At 41.9% G+C, this 16603-nt stretch overlaps 1 protein-coding gene across 1 annotated transcript in view; it reads left to right on the top strand.

Annotated features, from left to right (window-relative positions):
• LOC136863055 (MAM and LDL-receptor class A domain-containing protein 1) overlaps positions 1 to 16603 on the top strand; it is a 198323-nt gene that overhangs the window by 118996 nt on the left and 62724 nt on the right. The window contains exon 8 of the mRNA XM_067139383.2: positions 6028 to 6184. Coding sequence (XP_066995484.2) covers positions 6028 to 6184 — 157 coding nt within the window. The remainder of the gene's footprint in view (positions 1 to 6027; positions 6185 to 16603) is intronic.

Genomic DNA, 16603 nt, shown 5'->3' with positions numbered 1-16603 from the left:
ATTAGAATTCGTATGAACGCAGTTTAAAATTATTGTAACGTATTGTAGTATCTGAACGTAGTCTGAACGTAGTTTAAAGTTAGTGTAGTGTATTATAGTATCTTATTTTAAATTAGTGTGTTTATTCTATTACTGTGAAATATTTGTGTAGTATAGTATCTGTGGTATCTTTAGTAACTCTCTTACTAGAATTCTGTTGTAGTAATTACGGTAGACTTACCTGCAGTTTAGAATTGTGTAATTCTTGTGTATTAGTTTCTGTTTTCAGTAATTAACAGCAATTTTCATCCTGTTAGGGTGTTGCAGGAAAAAATCGTGCAACTAAGTAGTTTCGTAGTGTAGTAGTAGCAGCCTATATTAATTACCTTATTGTCATGGGGTCTTTGTGAACTATCTTAGACAATATTTTTTTCCTTTCATTTTAATTTTGCATAGAATAATTTATCTTACTTTTCCTCTTCTATTCATTATTCAGTAGAGAATGGATAAGGAGTGCAAGTGAAGGCACTGTGGGTGTGGCCAGGCATTAAGGAGTATGAGGGAGGAGTTGAAGAGTTTGAGGGAGATAATTAGGATTCTCTCAGAGGACAGGAAAGAAAGTTGGCCTCCCTCAAACAATGTACAGGATACAGTAGGTGTAAAAGAGGGATGGGAAAGAAAGGGGGGATTGTAGAAGACAGGTGGTCTAATGTTTTAAGGGGAAAGAGATTGCAGACTAAGGGCTCCATTCAGGATCAGAATTCAGGACAGGTGTCTGTGAGAAATCAGTATGAGTCACTGCAGGTAGAACAACCGAGGGCAGATGAGGAGCAGGGAAATGTTGCTGAGAAGTGTGGAAGTAAGAGGAAAAGAAAAGGTAGGAAAGGGAAATGTGGAGTAGTGGATAGGGAAAGACAGGTGGAACAGGGTCATGGGATGGAGGAAAGCGAGGAGGAAGTAGCTTATCCAGCTGTCAGGAAAAAATAGGACTGACCAGAAGGGGAGGGGATAAAATATGGTGGGTAGGGTTGAGGCTCTGGTCCTGGGGGTTTACATTGTTAGACCTGTGGGGAATGTGTGTGGAGGAAAGGGAACCAGGGTAGAGTGTTATCCAGGAATTAGGTTAAGGCAGATGTTGAGGAAAGTAGAAGAGAAGGAGGAGGGAAAGGAGAAGGTGGTAGTGTTTCATGTTGGTACTAACAATGTAAGACAAGCAGGTATAAGAGCCAACATAGTTGGGGATGTGTGGGATCTGGTAAATGCAGCACGGGTGAAGTTTAAGGAAACGGAGATTGTTACCAGTGGAATACTGTGTAGGAGAGATACTGACTGGAATGTGATTGGGGATTTAAATGAGACTATGGAGTGGGTATGTGGGAAACTGTGAATATGATTTCTAAATCCTAATGGGTGGTTAAGAGATAGGGATCTGCGCTCAGATGGCCTTCACTTAAACCACAGTGGTACGTATAAGTTAGGAAATTTGCTTGGAGGGGTAATAGGGAGGTACATTCAGAGAAACGGGGTGGTCTAGGGAGCGGTGGTAAGGGAACAGGGAACTGGAAGTCAAGTAGGGATGACATAAAAATGTTAGTGCTCAACTGTAGAAGTATTGCAAAGAAAGGATTAGAATTAAGTAATTTATGCTTACCAGATATTGTAATAGGAGTTGAATCATGTCTGAGAAATGATATAATGGATGGAGACATTTTCTCACGGAACTGGAGTATGTATTGTAGAAATAGGGTAGGAATGGTAGGAAGGGAGTATTCATTCTGGTGAAAGAAGTATTCGAAGCAACGAAAAAAGTTAAAGATGACAAACATGAAATTCTAAAAATAATAGGCTACTTGATGTCTTTGGAGTGTACAGACCAGAATAGGGTAGCATTGACGCTGTTTCAGAATGATTTGATAAGGTGATCAGCTATGTGGGAAACGATAAGGAAAGGAACGTGATTGTAGCGGGTGATCTGAAGTACTTATTTGATTATTGTTTGCATGAAGGAGCTATACCAAATGAAGGGAGAGTTGCTATAGTAGCCCCTGTGTATAAGGGAAAGGGTGATAGACATAAAGCTGAAAATTATAGGCCAGTCAGTTTGAAATGCATTGCATGTAAGCTTTGGGAAAGCATTCTTTCTGAATATATTAGACATGTTTGCAAAATTAATAATTGGTTTGATAGAAGGCAGTATGGGTTTAGGAAAGGTTATTCCACTGAAGCTCGACTTGTAGGATTCCAGCAAGAGATAGCAGATATCCTGGATTCAGAAGAGCAATTGGACTGTATCGCGATTGACCTATCTAAGGCGTTTGATAGGGTATATCATGGGGAGACTACTGGTAAAAATGAGTGCAATTGGACTTGACAGAAGAGTGACTGAATGGGTCGCTATATTTCTAGGAAATAGAACTCTGAGAATTAAGAGGGGAATTCCTCAATGCAGTATTATTGGACCTTTGTGTTTTCTTATATATATCAATGATAAGTGTAAAGAAGTAGAATCAGAGAAAAGGCTTTTTGCAGATGATGTTATTCTGTACAGGGTATAAATAAGTTACAAGATAATTAGTAACTGCAAAATGACCTCGAAAATGTTGTGAGATGGACAGTAGGCAATGGTCTGATGATAAACGGGGTTAAAAGTCAGGTTGTGAGTTTCACAAATAGGAAAAGTCCTCTCAGTTTTAATTACTGCGTTGATGGTGTGAAAGTTCCTTTTAGGGATAATTGTAAGTAACTTGGTCTTAATATAACGAAAGATCTTCATTGGGATAATCACTAAATATGATTGTAAATAAAGGGTACAGATCTCTGCACATGGCTATGAGGGTATTTAGGAGTTGTAGTAGGGATTTAAAGGGGAGGGCATACAAGTCTCTGGTAAGACCCCAACTAGAGTATGGTTCCAGTGTATGGGACCCTCACCAGGATTACTTGATTCAATAACTGGAAAGAAGTCAAAGAAAAGCAGCTCGATTTGTTCTGTTTGATTTTTGACAAAAGAGTAGCGTTATAAAATTGTTGCAAAGTCTGGGCTGGGAAGACTTGGGAGAAAGGAGACGAGCTGCTCGACTAAGTGGTATGTTCCGAGCTGTCAGCGGAGAGATGGCGTGGAATGATATCAGTAGACAAATAAGTTTGAGCGCTGTCTTTAAAAGTAGGAAAGATCACAATATGAAAATAAAGTTGGAATTCAAGAAGACAAATTGATGAAAATGTTCATTTATAGGAAGGGGAGTTAGGGATTGGAATAGCTTTCCAAGGGAGATGTTCAATAAATTTCCAATTTCTTTGCAATCATTTAAGAAAAAGCTAGGAAAACAACAGATAGGGAATCTGCCACCTGGGTGACTGCCCTAAATGCAGATCAGTAGTGGCTGATTCGTGTTAAGCATACTTAAGAATGTTAAACTAGTAGTATTTCTTGTAATATTTTCTTTCCATGGAACTGCTTGTTATACTTTTGTTTTTGTTGTTGTTGTTGCTGGGTAATTGTTTTAATTTTACCATATTACGACACTACTGTAAGTGACCGTTGTCGCCGGGATATTTCTCAATTGTGATGCATTCTTAAATAATAATAATAATAATAATAATAATAATAATAATAATAATAATAATAATAATAATAATAATAATATAGGTAAATAACAGATGATCTGCCACTCACAACGATTTGATCAAGTCTTGACTAGCTTGTGATGATCTTGAACTAATGAAAGAGACCAGTCGATGTTTGGGGATGTTAATGTTATTGATTTTACATCCCACTAAGTGCATTTGAATGGTTTCCGGAGACGGCGAGGTGCCGTAACTTTGTCCCCTACGAGTTCCTTTATGTGCCATTAGATCTTCGACACGAGGTGGGCGTATTTCAGCACCATCAAGTACCACCGAACTGAGTCAGGATCGAACCTGCCAACTTTGGCTCAGAAGGCCAGCGTTCTACCGCCTGAGGTATTCAGCCCGGCTACAGGGATGTTCAGCGCAGTCAGCGACGTGCGGGAGTTTTCAACGTCATCTTCTCCTTCTAGATAGCAGAGGGAATACGTTGAACCGTTTTACTACGCAAAATCAGGGAAATAATCACCCAGTTTAAAGTATATTCATTACATTTGTATAAATGTATCATTGCAAATGATTAAATCAGCATAATATTCGTCCTGTTCACAGAAGTGCACACTGGGGATGCTCCACATGAATGTTTTTCCACACAACCTTGCTTCCTGAACTAATTCACAAAATTACGAACAGTTTGGCGAGTTGGAGCCTTTTTTTTTGTTTTGCTAGTGGCTTTACATCGCACCGACACAGATAGGTCTTATTGAGACGATGGGATAGGAAAGGCCTAGGAGTTGGAAGGAAGCGGCTGTGGCCTTAATTAAGGTACAGCCCCAGCATTTGCCTGGTGTGAAAATGGCAAACCACGGAAAACCATCTTCAGGGCTGCCGACAGTGGGATTCGAACTCACTATCTCCCGGATGCAAGCTCACAGCCGGATGCAACAGCCCAATAAAAGTCTTGGCATATCAGGACTTCTGCCCAGCCAGGCGACCAGCAGAAAATGGAGTGCCACATGGTCAGCGACATCCTCAGCCTATTGGTTGGCTTTCACGACCGGATCCGCTGCCTCTCATGTCAGCCAGCCTCTCACTTGGTCTCACGAGGCTGAATGAACCCCGTTCGAGGTCTCAGTCCTTGGACTGGCTGGAAATCGAACCCAGGGCCTCCAAATTGTGGTAGGCACACTACACCTGCGGCATGGGGCTGGCCTCTTTTATATGCAGGACTTAAATGAAACTATCAATCCAATACTGTACTTTACTTCTGTAGAGAACTTTTTTTTTGCTAGTTGCTTTACGTCGCACCGACACAGATAGGTCTTATGGCGACGATGGGACAGGAAAGGGCTAGGAGTGGGAAGGAAGCGGCCATGGCCTTAATTAAGGTACAGCCCCAGCATTTGCCTGGTGTGAAAATGGGAAACCACGGAAAACCATTTTCAGGGCTGCCGACAGTGGGATTCGAACCTACTATCTCCCGAATACTGGATACTGGCCGCACTTAAGCGACTGCAGCTATCGAGCTCGGTGTAGAGAACTTAGAGAGATTGAAAGTGGTTTCCCATTTTCACATCTTCAGGATTCCAGGTTTTAGCTACGTGACCCAAACCGCACAGCCACTTGCTCGGTCTATTTCTTAATAATTGTCAAAGTATACTTATTCAGTATGTAGGCTGATTGAAAAAAGGTAGCTAGCAAAGTTTTCCTTCAGTTTCTTGCTGTATTATTCGATGGTTATTAGCAATAGTTAGTAGGCCTAGGTTTCACGTTGATATATTTGACATAAATATTTACTAGCCGAAAAGCACCCGAAACCCACGACTTCTTAACAATACTGCACACGTATGCACAGAAATGGTGTCCGGACGTAAACAATCAGCACTGCCCCACTCCAGTACTGAAAAGGAGGGGAGGGAGTGAAGGGATAGTGTTGAAAGCCACTCAGGTACCGAAAAGAGGGGGAAGGGAGTGAACGGGTAGTTTTGAAGGCCACTCCAGTAATGAAAAGGAGGGGAGGGAATGAAGGGGTAGTGTTGAAAGCCACTCCAGTACCGAAAAGAAGGGGAAGGGAGTGAACGGGTAGTGCTGACGGCACAGTACGTGTGTTGCTATAAATCCACCACTGTGGCCATTTCAATCACAACAGTCTTGTAGCAGGCTTTCTACCTGCAGCATTGAGTTAAGAGAGGAGGTAGGGGGACGCCATGCTTTGTTTATATTGGGACACCATTTCTGTGCATGCGTGTACGTGTTCCTCCTTTATGATCATTTATATTCAAGTTTGTCATTCAGCTCAGTGTCAAAATATGTATCACTTGAATGAATCCATTTGTCGATCCATGTGTCACATTATATTCAGCAAAGAGATAACATTGAAACAATCGTTGCATGATTTCACATAGGCCTAAATATAGTGAATGGGTGAGAAATATTAGTGAAGTGGTATCTTAAGTGAAGGAAATGTTCCAAATGTTTCAGGGTCGAGGAAGTCACAACCCGTCCACGGGTCCTGCCACCGATCGGACGAGCTTCAAACATGGAGGAATGGAAGGAGGGTACGCTTACATCGATTCATCGTACCCTCGTCGACCTGGGGACGTGGCACGGCTCTCCAGTATGGAGTTCAATCCCACTGGTAAAGTCTCTAATCAGAAAATATCTTAATCATATTCGTACTGATGCATTTGTCGCAATCGTCCAGGATGGTGATAATTGATAAGAGATATCGGTACTACATTTAAAATGTATCAAATTGATACGCATGGCAGCCAATGTGATAAAAACGCTACTTTCTCATTTTTGATTTGATCGTGTTGTCATCCATTCTATTTTTTACCCAGCGATATCAGATTTTTTTGCTATATGTCGCACTGACACAGATAGGACTTATGACGACAGTGGGATAGGAAAGGCCTAAGAGTGGGAAGAAAGCGGTCGTGGCCTTCATTAAGGTACAGTCCCAGTATTTGCCTGGTGTGAAAATGGGAAAGCATGGAAAACCATCTTCAGGGCTGCTGACAGTGGGATTCGAACCCACTAACCGCACGGCCCACTCGCCCGGTGATATCAGATTTAGCCTAAACATTAAAATGTAGAGTATACCATGAATTAAATCACATCAACCTTCCAAAGTAACCATTGACTAAATGTGTAAAAGAAGCGGTAGTTTCCATATGAAGGTCTAACAGGCTACTCTTTAATTTTGTACAATAAAACAATGCCACTTTTTTGGAGAATGAAGGATGTTGCAAAAAAGACTTAAAACTGGGTCGTTAACGGATGTTACTTTACAAGGACCATTTTCATTTACAGCACATGTTATTTCCAGCACTTTTCGTCTACTTGGCAACAGCTGCCTTTACTTTGTAACATACCACACTACTGAAAATTGCGATCTTATGATTTAATAACAATATACAAGTATGTACACTGACTGACAGTGACAATGCAACACCAAGGAGGAGTGGTTCGAAAAGGATGAAAGTTGGGGAAAAAACAGAGACGGCACGGATGAATAATTGATGTTTATTTCAAACCGATATGCAGGTTACACAATGCGCACGGCATCGACTCAGTAGGATGTAGGACCACCGCGAGCGGCGATGCACGCAGAAACACGTCGAGGTACAGAGTCAATAAGAGTACGGATGGTGTCCTGAGGGATGGTTCTCCATTCTCTGTCAACCATTTGCCACAGTTGGTCGTCCGTACGAGGCTGGGGCAGAGTTTGCAAACGGCGTCCAATGAGATCCCACACGTGTTCGATTGGTGAGAGATCCGGAGAGTACGCTGGCCACGGAAGCATCTGTACACCTCGTAGAGCCTGTTGGGAGATGCGAGCAGTGTGTGGGCGGGCATTATCCTGCTGAAACAGAGCATTGGGCAGCCCCTGAAGGTACGGGAGTGCCACCGGCCGCAGCACATGCTGCACGTAGCGGTGGGCATTTAACGTGCCTTGAATACGCACTAGAGGTGACGTGGAATCATACGCAATAGCGCCCCAAACCATGATGCCGCGTTGTCTAGCGGTAGGGCGCTCCACAGTTACTGCCGGATTTGACCTTTCTCCACGCCGACGCCACACTCGTCTGCGGTGACTATCACTGACAGAACAGAAGCGTGACTCATCGGAGAACACGACGTTCCGCCATTCCCTCTCATCCAAGTCGCTCTAGCCCGGCACCATGCCAGGCGTGCACGTCTATGCTGTGGAGTCAATGATAGTCTTCTGAGCGGACGCCGGGAGTGCAGGCCTCCTTCAACCAATCGACGGGAAATTGTTCTGGTCGATATTGGAACAGCCAGGGTGTCTTGCACATGCTGAAGAATGGCGGTTGACGTGGCGTGCGGGGCTGCCACCGCTTGGCGGCGGATGCGCCGATCCTCGCGTGCTGACGTCACTCGGGCTGCGCCTGGACCCCTCGCACGTGCCACATGTCCCTGCGCCAACCATCTTCGCCACAGGCGCTGCACCGTGGACACATCCCTATGGGTATCGGCTGCGATTTGACGAAGCGACCAACCTGCCCTTCTCAGCCCGATCACCATACCCCTCGTAAAGTCGTCTGTCTGCTGGAAATGCCTCCGTTGACGGCGGCCTGGCATTCTTAGCTATACACGTGTCCTGTGGCACACGACAACACGTTCTACAATGACTGTCGGCTGAGAAATCACGGTACAAAGTGGGCCATTCGCCAACGCCGTGTCCCATTTATCGTTCGCTACGTGCGCAGCACAGCGGCGCATTTCACATCATGAGCATACCTCAGTGACGTCAGTCTACCCTGCAATTGGCATAAAGTTCTGACCACTCCTTCTTGGTGTTGCATTTGCTCTGTCAGTCAGTGTATAATACATTATAATGATTGTTGTCCAGGAATGGAGTTCAATCCCTTCGATAAAGTCTGTAAAGAGAAAATGAATAATTATTATGAAATCATGAGCATTTTCCCCCTGAAGGCAAACATTTCCGTCAATATATAAATAATTGTAATGGTGAGGAGAGATAGACATATACCCCGCTACTACTGAAGAAGCATCTCTGTGGCCCTGATAGCTCGCTAAGTTTCTATCCATTAGACCACAGCGAAGGAAAGATTAAAAGTGAAACATATTTGACTGAATTTTGAGTAGGCCCTAATTCGATGCTTCCTATTAATTATACAATAACATTTATATAACTGGTCGCAAAAGTATGTAACTATCTTCACCAATATTGTCGTCTGGGCTGGGCTGAGTGGCTCAGACGTTTGAGACGGTGGCCTTCTGACCCGAACTTTGCAGGTTCGATCCTGGCTCAGTCCGGGGGTATTTCAAGGTGCTCAAATACATCAGCCTCATGTCGGAAGATTTACTAACACGAAAAATAACTATTACGGGACTAAATTTCGGCATCTCGGCGTCTCCGAAAACAGTAAATATAGTTAGTGGGACGTAAAGCCAATAACATTATTACAGTAAAACCTGCCTTTAGCGGAACCTTTATGAACCGGAAAACTGTCCATATCGAAAAGTTTTCCCAGTCCCTTGAATTATGGTTTAGTATTCATCTAAGTTTACCTGTATTTAGTGGAACCTGTCTGACGCGGAAACGGAAGAAAGTTGTATTACTAAAGCGGAAAAAAATATGTACATTTCTTTCCTAATCCTTTTTAGTGCATGTGTAATCCAAATGAATCTAAGATGGCCGAGATAGCATTTGGCCAGGAAATATCTCTCTGTGCTCGATGCTGTAATTTGGATCGCAGACGCACTGAAATGAGTGTCGCCAAATATGGTACAGATTATTATTATTATTATTATTATTATTATTATTATTATTATTATTATTATTATTATTATTATTATTATTATTAACAAATGCATCGAAATCGGTAAATATTCCGGTGACAATGGACACTTACAATAGTGTGATAATAAAGTTAAAATATAATTACCCAACAACAACAATAACAACAAAAGTACAACAAGAAAATCCATGGAAAGGAAGTATTACAAGAAATACTACTAGTTTAACATTCTAAATCCAGCATCATCATATACAAATTCACACACGAGTATTTCCAGTGCTTAGCATTACGGCTTACAATCCTAGAGGTTGAGCTTACTGCTGGTACTGGCTTAATATTACAAGTGAAAACAAAGTTAAAATATAATTACCCAACAACAACAACAACAAGAATACAACAAGGAAATCCATGGAAAGAAAATATTTCAAGAAATACTACTAGTTTAACATTCTAAACCTAGCGTCATCATATACAATTTATTACACGTCATTGCTTTCACAAAGCCAAGTTTGTCTCACACCCTGACAAAGAAACCATAATAATCGAGAATACTGATGTGCTACAACAAATTCTTGCACAGTGTAATTATGGTAATGTCAAGGCAGAAGATTGCGTGGCCATTGATCTAGAAGTTGAGACAGAAGCGACGTTAGAAAACATCGAAGAGTTCGTCACCCGTCGCCTCCAAGACAAGAAAACAGAAATTGATGGCGATGATTATGATGATGAGGAGTCCGACTGGTTGGCTGAATGGTCAGCGTACTGGCCTTCGGTTCAGAGGGTCCCAGGTGTCGGGGATTTTAATCGCTTCTGATTAATTCTTCTGGCTCGGGGACTGGGAGTTTGTGTCTGTCCCAACACTCTCCTCTTCATATTCACACAACACACTACACTACCATCCGCCACAGAAACACGCAATAGTAATTACATCCCTCCATATAGGGTTGGAAGGGCATCCGGCCGTAAAACGGGGTCACATTCACATGTGCGACGTAGTTCGCACCCGCGACCCCACAGGTGTGGGAAAGCGGTAGGAAACGAAGAAGAAGAAGAAGAAGAAGAAGAAGAAGAAAAAGAAGAAGAAGAAGAAGAAGAAGATGATGATGATGATGATGATGACGATGATGATGATGAGAACGAACACTGCGAAGAAGGTGGTTTGTATAACGTGAAATCCTACCGACATGCCGTATCAGCCGTAAAGGACATATAGTCATTTTCGATAGAGAAAAATGACGCGAAATTGTTCGACATTACAGAATACGCCATGCCCGCATATAACTGAGAACCGTACTACCAGCGATAGTTGTGTCCAGCGTACAATTCTGGATTATTGCAAGAAGTAAATGACAGTATTGTGCAGTATTACTATTGATGTTACTTCTATAAAAATGTGTTAAGTGTATTAAATAAGTGTACTACTGTGCACTGTGAGGAAGTTCTAAGCAAGAACAGACTTGTGTTAGTATTCATGAACTGGTGTATATAAGCGTGTGATTAGTGCAGTAGTATAGTAGTGTAGTTTATACTTACAAAATGCTGATAGAACATAATGAAGATGCTTGCGCGTGTGAGGTGCGCGCATGCCTGAGTGTTATTAGTAGTAGATTTATTTTCTCCAGATTTTACAGTTTTTCAAATTAATTAATCTTTACGGAGAAAATAAAAGAGAGAACAAACACAAAAAATAAAACATATACAATGCAAACAACAATACAATCAAGACAAGATATAATTAATGGAAAACCCTATTGAATAAAGTATTTCGGCAAAACGGCAAACAAGGAAAAAACAAACAAAAATGGCTAACTATAGCAGTGTACTTGCAATGGGCGTGCGCCAGAGGGGGGTGTACACTCAGTCAGCTGTCCGAGTCTTTCAGCAGAGTCAGGCAGCTGAGCCCTGACCTATGACGCCGCTCGTACACACCCGTTATCTCCCCCCACTCTGCTAACCAGCAGTGTGAGGATCTTAATTCTCTGCTCCTTATCTACATCACCTCCTGTTGTCCTATATCCGCAGCAACACAATAACTACGACAGGACCTCACTACTATCTTCTAACTTCAGCTTCCTTTAACCTCTCTATGCAGTGTTTTTGATAACCTCTAAAAACTTGTTTAAGTTCCCAGGTACGCTTCACTCTCTCGCTATCCAGTTAACAATCCTCTGATCACTGTCCGATAGTTTCATAGCTTCCAAGTGTCCATCACTCATGAATTTCTCTCTCTCCGCTCGAGTTCCCGTACATGCTATTAACAAGTGGAACCCCTCCCCTTGTCTCCCCACACAATAAACAAATCGAGTTGTCGTTCATTCTTGTCCACCCTTTATTCCTGTAAATACCCAACATTCACCAAATTATTGCTCTTCTCTCTAATCTGTTAACATTATCTATTTTTAATACTTATTACTTGTTTGATTCTAATAAACATGTTCAGAGACGTCCTTCTCCCACATTCAGCCTCCAGCTCCTGTAAGTGAATATATTTAATCCTTTTTAACGTATTCCTCCAACAAACTGCATTCCTTCTTTCCCAATCCCTCCCGCAATAATTTCCTAAACCCAATCTCTATTTTTCACCTTGTCAATCCAACAGTCTCCAGAAGAACTCTTCTTCATTTAGTGCTGGTAGACCGTTTGTAGGAATAAGCCGCCCCCACCCGTTACAACCTTCTCCAGTACCCCAACACTCTCTTCATGATATCAACCTCTATACACTCATTACACATGACTCTGACCGCTGCGTTAGCCGTACAGTTTGGGAGGTCCATTACAATTTTGCCAAATCTACTAACAATCTGATTTAATATAATACGATCATTTTCAGCCCCTCATATTTCTGCTCCATATAACACCCTAATTAAAACCACTGTTTTGAATACCATTCTCTGTATTTTGTAATCGACTCCTGGTAATTTATTTTCCAGTATTCTTTAAATGAAATACTAACGGCCGTAGCCGTGTTGAAACACGGATCCTGTGAGATCTCGGAAGTTAAGCAACATTGGGCGTGGTCGAGAAGTGGATGGGTTGCCACACGCTGTTGGTGGGGGTAATGGAATGGAGGAGCGGAAAGGAATTGGCCACCCTACCGCACGTAAACTCCGCCTCAGGCACACCTCTGCGGAGGTCGGACCTGCCTTCGGGCAGAACACATCCTTACTTACTTTAAATGAAAGTGCCGCTAGACCCGTTCAGTTAGCTTGATTAATTTGGTCGGACCATTTACCATTCCTACTTATACAAACACTCAGATACTCTAGTTTAATTGTCTCCTCTAATACCTCCCCATTTATCACCCAATGCTTCTTTGTCTTCCAATTCCTGCTTTTCCTACATACCACTACCTTTGTCTAGTACTATTTACTCTCAACGACCACTTCCTAGCGTACTCCGAAACCTTATTTAAGCTTCTCTGTAACCCTCCCCCCGTCAGCGTCATCAATAATACATCGTCTGCAAATATCAGACCGGGAATTTCTATATCACCTAATACAGGACTCGCCCACTCCTTCCCATGCCCTTGTAATATATAATTGATAAAAATCAGAAAAAGAATATGAGATAATTTGCAGCCCTGTTTTAGACATAGATTTTATTCCATTAGACCACTTACAACCCCTTCCTCTAATCTTATACTACAGTACACTTCCTCATATATGGAAATTCGAGTGTTATTATAAGGACGCGGGTACAAGTGAATTATGTTGATATTCAGATTACACAACCAAATCTTGCATTAAAATACAGAACGAGAGTAATATGATCAAGGTCAACAGTTTCACAGCGAATGTTATGTTCAGTTTAGAATATAAAATCCAACTTTCGAGGCTTCTTAGAAAATAGATTCAGCAGATATGTTGGTTCTACAATTATGTCTCTGAATGTTCATTTAGTTTTTTTTATTGTCAGTTTCTGTTTATTTTCCTTTTGTAAAATTTGCATGGGGGTTCTATAATTCCCAGTAATCCCCCTTGGCTACTCCCCTGGATTAGTGTCATTATTGTATCTACTGCGTATGCAAGTATGTTCAGTCCTCAGCCCTAAGGCTGGTTGGATCCTCAACAGCTCTGCCATCAGGTGTTATAGATGGCCTAGGCAACACTGAAGAGGCCCATAGGTTACCAGTCTTTGGACTGCAGTCTTTGGACTGCAGACGATTATGCTAACTAAATGACTGTGCATTGAAAGCGTGCGTTCAATTCAAAACACCTAATGTTTGAGCTCTGAGAAAATAAAATATCCCCTAATCGACCGGGAATCGAACTCCGGGCTCTCCCCCTTGGAATGCGGACTATCATAGTAACTAAATGAGTGTGCGTTAAATTCAAACAACTAACTCTGAGCAAAGAAAAAGATATCGCCGACCGAGGATTCGAACGTGGTCAAATACGTTAGCATCTGAACTGATCCGCAATGCGCTGTCGGTTTTTTGTGTTTGGAACACTGATTTTTTATTTTAACATTTCGAGCTTATACATTTGAACTCCAGGGACTTACAGTAGCTTACAGTATTGTTTACATCACTTAAAGATTAAAACTATGCGTTCAGAACCGAAAAAGAATGTTCGCGCTACACATGACTGGGAATGGAACCCAGGGCTCTTCCCTTTGGATTGTTGAGTATCCTGCTAAGTAAAAGACCGTGCATTGAAAGCGTGCGTTTAATTCAAAACACCTAACTTTTGAACTGCGAGAAATTAAAAAATCCCCAGCCCGACTGGAAATCAAACTCGGCACCCCCTCCCCTTAGGCTGCTGACTATAATAGTAACTAAATACTTGCGCGTTAAATCCAAAACACCCAACCTTCGAGCTACAAGAAATTTAAAAAACGCAGACCCGACTAGGAATTGAACCCGTAGCTCCTGTACGTGGGCAGCAAACCAGCATGGCTGTATGTTAAAGGCTAGTGCATTTAATTGAAACACTTGGCTTTAGCGCTACAAGAATTGAAAGTTAGAAATCACCGATTGAACTAGGATTAGAACAAGGAGCTTACTTGGACTCAAAGCTGAAGTGCTATTCAAATATCTAACTCCGAAAATTCAAACATTTAACACTGAGCAAAGAAAAAATCACCGACTCGGGGTCTCGAACCTGGAACTCATGTGGACTTACAGTTAAAGAGCTTAAGTGCATACGAAGGAAAACATGTTAAAAAATTAACCCGACCTGGAATCGATGACGAGCTTTTATTTTACTGAAGACTAAGTGTGAACTGTTAGCTCAAAGTACGTTCACTGAATACGGAGTGAGAATGCAGTTAATTTAATATAAAGTGTGTTCGCGACAGTATGTGCATCTCGACAAAAAAATTGACTGCACGAGCAAGTTGATTAGATTTGTAAGTATTTGCTGAGACACGAAATATCAAGTTCACTGTCTTTGCATTTAGCCTAGTATGCACATCTCAGCAACAAAAAAATTGGTGATACGAGTAAGTTGATTAGTCTTGGAAGTAACTTATTTGCTGAGACACGGAGTACAAATTTCATTGTTTCCGCATTCAGCTCTGAGTTGTAGATATGAAACCTGGAGAGTTGTGATTGCCTGCTGTAATGTTTACATCACTTAGCACCAAACGTAACGTATCTGGAAGCTGTTCCACATTCAAACGCCAGGCGAATACTCTGACTTATATTTAAAGACGGATGTACTTTTGTTAGCTGATGTTTTTTGAAAATTTTCGCCCTGCTCTTGACAAATTGCACCTTTCTCCTGTCCCAGATGGCCTAGCTCAGCGGAGACGTTGCGTGGTTGCGTCCGAGAAACCAAAAGTCTAGCAAAATTTATCATATAAGATTGGGACAGGATCTATAATACATATTCGTGAATGAGAACTTCAAAAATAATAATTTAATACGTCAAAAGCATTATGGTTAAATTAAACAAAAACTATACCCAATAAAAAAAACTCCAATTTACACGAAATTTTACAATTGAAAATTTAGGTCGTTCAAAAGCCTACGGGTTGAGAATCCGGGCGTATTAAATTCAATAACATTGAAAGTGTGAAATCTACCTATTTGTGACGGAGATCGAAATAAGTTGACTGTTATTAGCCCGCAGGCTGCGATTAAGTACCGTCTCTTCCATGATTCAATGTTGGCCTAACTGCATTAATTCCGAATTTGTCGGATATTTACATATATAAAAAGAACCCTTTGTTTGGGACTGCCTTAAGTTTAAACCACCAAAATAACACAGATTCTAATGCATGATATTCGGATCGCGGACAAAAGACAGAGGCTTGGAAACCTCGCGACCCTATTACAACCAACGAGCTGTGGAACACTAATCAACACAAGTAATTGACAACACTATCGCATACATAAGACACATAAAAACAACAAACACAAATGAACCACATCTGGAAAAGAATGACATACATGATACATGTTCACCATCAGATCGAGCGGGAATCGCTCTGCAGATCGGCGTAGTTCTCGTGACATAACTGGTCACATTATCGGCTATATTTGTTTACCTGTTGTAAGCAGCTGGTGAGGGAAAGAAATACAAACATTGTCTGTGTGGCTCAGGCATCCCTCTCTCACATAGCTAACGGGACTATGCGTAACTTTCACTTATGACCTACCGTGAATCATACAATTTGCTCGCTGTCTACCTGGAACACACTCTCGTCCAGCTGAGAGTAATCTCGGATAAATAAGCCTTTAAATATATCACTGATTATAACATCTGGTCTGCGTTACGCCCCCTCATAAACCAGGTACAACTAATTAACTCAGCCTCTAAGGCAATCTACAATTCTAGCTGTTGTGTGTCCTTCGCGATCTCGGCTCTGCGCCTGATAGCTCCGCAACACGCCGCAGCCCGGATCTTTCCAGACTCTACGAGGTGACTGCATTGCGCTTGCTTGTGACGTCAGCCAGCGCTATAAAAAGAGCAGCATTCCGCTATTCCCAGGACTCCCCAGTGTCCAACGCCAGATTACACTGCAAGTCGAACACGGAGGCTATCCCTCTTAAACATGTGTATCGAACAGGTGGACTGAATTCTGGTTGTGAGGTTTCACCTCTAGACACTGCCTCACCTCTCGCTTCCTGTAACCACGTCGAGCCCCGATGTCAGTATTCTACTCATCCCACAGTCCTCACTTATGTTCCGACATCAACATTAGTATTCTACTAATTGTGAATATTTTTGTCAGTTCCTGACAAGCCTACGGCAATGACTAGCATTCTGTTAGTACGAACTTTCATTGCAAGTTACACTAGTAATTCTACAAGGCAGATA

This window comes from Anabrus simplex, chromosome 2 (assembly GCF_040414725.1).
Source record: "Anabrus simplex isolate iqAnaSimp1 chromosome 2, ASM4041472v1, whole genome shotgun sequence".
NCBI lineage: Eukaryota > Metazoa > Arthropoda > Insecta > Orthoptera > Tettigoniidae > Anabrus > Anabrus simplex.
This window is presented reverse-complemented; position numbering and strand designations above follow the sequence as displayed.